At 45.6% G+C, this 6,870-nt stretch overlaps 1 protein-coding gene across 7 annotated transcripts in view; it reads right to left on the bottom strand.

The window, feature by feature from the left end:
* Positions 1-799: 799 nt before the first annotated feature.
* GSE1 (Gse1 coiled-coil protein) overlaps positions 800-6,870 on the bottom strand; it is a 418,849-nt gene continuing 412,778 nt past the window's right edge. For all 7 annotated transcript variants that reach the window (XM_082677994.1, XM_082677995.1, XM_082677996.1 and 4 more), the window contains 2 exons: positions 5,424-5,527; positions 800-4,717 (listed from right to left, as the gene is read on the bottom strand). In XM_082677994.1, the coding sequence (XP_082534120.1) occupies positions 4,583-4,717; positions 5,424-5,527 (239 nt within the window). In that variant the 3' untranslated portion in view covers positions 800-4,582. The remainder of the gene's footprint in view (positions 4,718-5,423; positions 5,528-6,870) is intronic.

Below are 6,870 nucleotides of genomic sequence, written 5' to 3'. Positions count from 1 at the left end.
CTTATCAGCAAGAGGAAAGTCAGGAGAAAATCAATTCCATGTTATCGAGCGTATGAGTGAAGCTGAAGACACGACCCCAGGGGGAAAAGTGGGGCCTATTACATGGTTCTTGATGAACTGAGGGGAAGACAGTTTTAGGCAGCAGTGGTTCAGGTAACGGTATTGGTTTTTTTCCCTAGGAGGAAAAGTTTAAGCGCTAGCATTGCTCAGTCCCTTACAGAAAAGTACATTACCGCGGGGGGGGGGGGGGAGATCGTCTCGTCATGTAATGAGTAGGTTCGGTAACCAGCTGGTTTCCAATGCTAGCGCCGTCAGTCAAAAGCAGTCACGTGCCATCTCGAGGGTTATGAAGGGTACGTGTGCGTGAGCAACTGGGCCTAAAGAATATCTGCTGGTGTTTTTACCCTTCAGTGTTTAAAATACAAACTTACTTCAGGTTGCTCAAGCAGCTATGGTTTAAGCACCGAAGGGCCGCACATGGAGGGATGAGGACCCAGAAGACCTGGTCTCCATCACTTAAGAGATGACAGGACTTGTCTTTTCATCTCTCTCTTATGCAGAATCCTTCAGAGTTAATCTGGGGAATGTTCTAGAATGGAACCACATGTTACTGTGGCGGTTTAGGAGTCCTGTGTATCTCAGATTTCACCCCGAATCCCCTTCTCTTAAAACCTGGCCGAGGCACAGTCGAATGTGTCTTCACACTTTACCTTAAAGCTGTTTAATTGTTGAGCTCTTATTTTTATTTTTTGGCCTTATTACAACATAGAAAAGATTTTTCTCTTAAGATGATTTAGGAAGATTTTATTTTTTGGATGTTGTCAGAAATTACAGCAATATATTCATAAATACCTAATTACTACATTCAACAAATAATATTACAATACAGTTAATTCAAACAAGTACACTTAGAACAGGTTTAATTTCACAGCATCTAAACTGCCCCCCAGAGTGACCGAGGCACTGTTCCTCCTCCTTCCATGTACTGGTTGACTGTTCTAGCAGTTAAGCATAGGTACATACAGAGTAACACGACTGATTGATTAGCATGGTCTTCCTCGGGTCAAGGTAGAGTTAAGGAGTTAAGGTTAAGCGCTGGATCAGAAGGTTGGGGACAGGCTACTGCAAGTAGTAAAGTTGATAGTGTGGTTACTTGGAAGAGGACAGGGCTGCTGCGAAGTGGCTAATCCACGCTGTACGATGAGCAGCATCGCGGTGCTGACCATCTCCATCTGGTGGCAGGTCCCTGGAACTTGCTACACTTTAAGCCGTGGCCCAGAGGGAAGGGGGGTATGCGATCTAACGTTGGGGATGTGACAGCATTGTGAGCTGCTTGACGGAACACCATCCCACGCACAAACTTAAGACTTCCTGTTAGAATACTTTAATGCGTCGCTGCTTTGCTGAAGGTGTCGGCTCCTTTTAATATTCTTTGAGTTTCCCTGAGGGTGTATAATCTATGAGCATGTTAATGCCAATTAAGTGTTTTGTTTCCTTTAGAATATAGACTACACTGTTGAAGAGCCTATCTTGGTCACTTATCTGAGATAATGGATTAAGATTACGATATTTCACATCAGTTTGGCTTGTTTCTACGTGTGGCGCGCCAAGTTTGGTGGAAAGCTCTGGGTTGTTGCTAATGATCTGATTAAATGCAGAACCACACGACTCACTTTTGGAAGGGATCCCATCCTGCACAGGTTTAGCGAAACCCCCTTTAGAGGGTAGACGGCAGCCGTCTCTCCCAGGTGCCGTGGGAAGACACAGGTCGTGCAGGACTGTTCACAAAAGTACTGACACAGAAGTTGCATGATCAGTTCTAGAGCAAATGTGGTGCACTTCTGAACTTTGTCTTTCAAACTCAGTGTGAAACAGCTGAACAGAAAGCTTCAGGGATTCCATATTTCTCTGTCAGTTTTTAAGCCCAAACTGAAAAGAGGCTCTGATGCTACCATGCTCTTTCAGAATAAGTGTTTTCAGATTATAAAACTAATTACTAAATGGAACAAAAAAACCCCCAAGATTGGGTACTATGTCTCAGTGGTGCAGAGACATAGTACCCAATCTTTTGTTTTCAAAAGACACTTTGTTTCCTTTTTCTTAGTTTATTCATGTTGCCTTACGGGTTTGCATTTATATTCTGATTGTCTTATTACTTCTTGAGCCTTAGAATATCCAGAGACCCTCACAGGTCAGTGGGAGTATGGGGAAGCAGAGTGATGGAGCAGCTCAGAGGCGGGGCAGGGGGGAGGCAGGCAGTTCTAGCTCAGTGACACAGCTGGACCCCTGGGCAGGCGTCCCTTTAACCTGTGTGCCGCGTCCTCCTCCCCAAAAGCAAAACAGCCGCAGACACAGGCGCTCTCCTCAGGTGGTAACAGGATGGGGCTGTGCACGTTATCAGATCTACTCATCCCTTTGCTTTTTGGCCAGGACCCCTACCAGAGCCGAGGAGCAAAGGCATCCAGACATTTTCTACTATGCAGTTAGGAGGACTGGGGGGAAGCGTTAAGATGTAGTAACCCTTAGGCCTTCAGAGCCAGCAAGCAGATTTTAGGTAGAGAAATTCAGTGACGTTTTGCCCTGATCGTTGGCAGTGGGGCTCCCTCTAAACACCTGTCGCCACCTGTGGCACATGGCGCTCTGTGTCTTTGCAGGGGAGGAGGCCCCGGAAGAGCCCTTAGTTCTCGTCAAGTCGTTTCTGTAGAGAGAAAAGCACTTGCTGACTGCTGCTAACACTGGCGGCACTTTTCGTCTGAGTTTGCTAATAACTGGAAGATTCTTGGCAGATATACAGAGCAAACTGTGTGGGAACAGATAAAGTGACACAACGCCATCTGCCAGCAAGCTGTTCCGCGCAGCTGAGGTCTGGGGCCGAGGGCGTGGCCACTTCCTGAAGGTCAGCCAGCCCTTCCCCGGCACGGGGCGCGCGATGCTCGGGTCCCCTCCCCCTCCCCCCTCCCCCTCCCCCCTCCCCCGGGCAGACCAACCACCACTGGCTGCTTTGGCCTCTGGTTCAGGCCCACTTGGGCAAGAGATGCCTTCTTGATCTAGATTTCACGCCTGAACCTGCCTCATCCCCGTTCCTAGCCGCTCCTGTGGTTGGCACAGTAAGTCAGTCCAAGAAGAGAAGTTCTGCGCAGACATTGTTCACCCTACTTTCAGGCTGGTACGAAGCTTTGCATCTAAATAAATAAACCCTATACAGTTTCTACTTTGCACCTGCGCAGACTGCCGTAAGACACCTCAGCATCCTGTCCCAGCAGCCGCTCCCTTCCTCAAAGGCTCTTAACGAAGCCCATGTGTGCCTGCGTGCGTGAAGGTGCACACACAGCGTCCACCTGGCTCCCACTGGAGCCCGCCCCTCCTCGCTTCGTAGCATGGGCTGTGGTGAACTGGCTGCTGTCCGGAGCAGGAGCGGGGCGCAAGAGGAAGTGAGGCGTAACCATGGCTTTCTACATCATCACTCTGGTGCAACTCAAAAATGAAGTGATCGCATAGGCGCCAGTGGTAAGCTCTTTACTTTTCTTCTTCTTTAATTTTTTTAAAAACACTTCAATATCTTAACGTCCTGACCAGCAGCAGTACAAACACTAAAAAGCAAGGATTTTTTTTTTTTTGCCCAGAAAAACAAAACAAAAACAAACAAAACCCCCAAACAAGAAAACAAACAACAAAAATCCCTCCAAACCACATATTAAAAATGGCAGGCTTTTTTATAACAATAATTAAAGTAATAAAAACATACAAAACTTTGTTTTTTTAATATATATACACAGTACAAGGCTGAAGCACCTTTGACTTTCCTCTCAAAAGTTTACGTTTGTATGAAAACACCCCTACCTGCCGCAGTAACAATCTGGTGGGTGTGCATAAGTGTGTACACAGAGCTCTGTACATTCCCCCGTGAAGTAATAGAAAGGTACCTTCAGTCTGTTGATTCGCTTTTTATCTTTAGGTAAGGTAAGAGCTTTTCTGGGGAAAAGCCTTTGGGTAAGGCTTCAGCACTGTTGCTTTCTGTGCTCCTAGGACCTGTTGCTTTGAAGAAAATTTTGCAGAAAAAGTAACTGAAATAAGCCCTTTACTTAAAAATGCACCCCACCTCCCTTCCACTGAAGGTAGGTCTCAGTCCCGGGGAGGACTGAGACCGGCCACCACCCCCTGCAGCCAGAACCACCTGGGTTCTCGAGGCCTAGTCACATGGCAACCAAGACAGAACACCGACGGTCCGGTCCAGTCCTACACACCCAGGGGCTAGAAACGATTGGATTTTAGTGTTGGTAATGGAGCCTTTCATCTTCAGATTAAAAAATCATGACGTGGGGAAAGAATAAAACTGCCTTTAAAAAGAAAAAACTGGGTGTTCTACAGGGGTTGCTCGCTGAATTACAAAGGCGATTCAATTGCATTGAAGTCAAGGCGAGTTCGTTCGTTCTTCTGGAGCCTGGAATCCTTTGCTTCATGCATGTGGCACATTCTCATTTCTTTAAGCTTCAAACCTCCCAGTGAAAAATATTAAATATTCAAGGTAATAAAATAGATAATATTTCTATACTATAGGTTCGGCCTAGTGCAAGGGAAACCGTCACCTAGGATATCCCTTAAAGTAACCTCTAGGCCAATGCATTGCAGGCAACGCAAGGCACTTCCGTAAGTGATCCAGTTCTGCCTGGAGTCGCTCCCTTTCTGAAACAATCTTCTGTTTCTGGCTCCTCAACTCCTGGAGAGAGAGAGAGAGAGAGAGAGAGAGAGAGAAATTCACGTAAAGCACTCATTTCACGCGGTAAGGAAACGTGTGTGTGGAATGCTAAGGAAACGTATGTGTGGAATGCACGAATGTGCTGGAGGCCGACCTTCTGCACTCAGAACCAGCTCTGACTGTCCCCGAGGTTTCGGATTCTTACAGTACCTGCGCTCGCTCATAGGAACAGGGTCTCCTGCCGTCTCAGCTTCAACGCTGAGATTTGAAAAATTAGTCCTGCCGCTATAAAACTTATGTCCTCCTGCTTCAGGACTGGCCAAGAGACCCGATCTGAGACAAGCCCCCATCCCGTGGACAGGAGGAAGCACAGCCGCAGCAGGGCTGAGCCTGGCTGCGGGGGGAGTCCGACTAGCACTTCAAGAGCTTTCCTCCCTCCATCTTCCTGAGCAAATCACAGGAGGGGGAGACTTGACACAGGCAATATATATACACAGCATCGTCACCCTTCCAGGATCAATAGTCTGCAAATGAATGACGCTTCCCTCCTTAGGCTGAGACTGTTTTCATCTCTCAAGGGCACAATTTCCCTTCAAAACTTGTCTGTATGGGTGCTCTTGAACCCAGACTCGAAAGGCTGAACAAAAATAAGCATTATGTGTTTAAGAAAACCCCCCAGGAGCCGATTTTCATTCCTTTCCCCCACGTGTGGTGCCCTGGGACTCACCGCCATGCTGTGGGAGAGCTGCTCGGCCGTGAGACTGAGGCTGTAGTGCTGGGCCTCCAGCCGCCTGCACTGCGTCTGTAACACCTGCCGCTCTAGATTTTGCTCTGAAAAGACAAGTGATGCTGACACATTTCCTGTATGCAGGGGCCACAGGCCTGGCGAGTGTTCCCCTCTCTCTAGAGCTGCCAGCAAAGTCCTCTCCTTTGGACCACACTGCTCCCAGCCCTTCCATCATGCTGGTAAGTACATTAAGTATCACTAAAGTAAATCCAACCCAGCGGAATGAGAACCAAGGATCTAGCATTGAAAGGCAATTTTAAGGGATACAGGTTAGGAAGTAATTAAAGAAAATGTATAGCCTTAAAATGCATTTTTCAAAAAGAAAGATAAAAAGATAAGGGTTAGATATGAAAACTTTTAAGCTGTTAAAAATTTATAGTTTTAAAGTAAAATCTCTGCCTTTCCAAAAGATACTGATTTTTACTCCTGTAAAAAGCCTGGTTTTAACAGGAGAGTGACTTCAAACCATCAAGAACAAATCCCTGCTTTAACAGTCTCTTCAATAAGAAGTGGACAGCTACATGTAAAAGAATGAAATTTAGAACACTCCCTGACACAAAAAATAAACTCAAAATGGATTAAAGACTTAAATGTAAGACCAGATACCATAACACTCTTAGAGGAAAACAGAACTCTGACATAAACTACAGCAAGATCTTTTTCGATCCACCTCCTAGAGTAATGAAGATAAAAAACAAATGGGACTGAATTTAAAACTTAAAGGTTTTACACAGCAGTGGAAACTATAAACAAAATGACAAGACAACGCACGGGACGGGAGAATATATTTGCAATAATCAGAGCCACAAGGGATTGGTCTCCAAAATATACAAACAACAGCTCCTGCAGCTCAACATCAAAAAAAAAGACCCAATCAAAAAAAAAGGGCAGAAGATCTAAACAGACATTTCTCCAGAGAAGACATAGAGATGGCCAAAAAGCACACGAGAAGATGCTCAACATCACTAATTATGCAAATCAAAACTACAACGAGGTACCACCTCACGCTGGTCAGAATGGCCATCATCAAAAAATCTACAAACAATAAATGCTGGAGAGGGTGTGGAGAAAAGGGAGCCCTCCTGTATAAGCTGGTGCAGCCACGATGGACAAGAGTATGGAGGATCCTCAGAAAACTAAAAAAAGAATTACCGTAAGATCCAGCAATCCCACTCCTGGGCATGAAAAAAAGAAATCCCTCCTTTACATGAAGTGTTTCAGAGAGTGGAAGCCAGGGAAGGCTACCTGACTGATTTTATAGAAGCTAGAACAATCATGATAGCAGGGTAAAGTACAATAAAATCAATCTAATACCAATTAAGAATATAAATTAAAAATCTTAGAAGTACTACCAAATCAAATTCAGCAAGGAGTAAACAAGCAACAT

Source organism: Grampus griseus (assembly GCF_964374135.1).
Source record: "Grampus griseus genome assembly, chromosome: 19".
NCBI classification, from domain to species: domain Eukaryota; kingdom Metazoa; phylum Chordata; class Mammalia; order Artiodactyla; family Delphinidae; genus Grampus; species Grampus griseus.
Note: the sequence above shows the minus strand (reverse complement) of the source record. Positions and strands in the feature narration are given on the sequence as shown.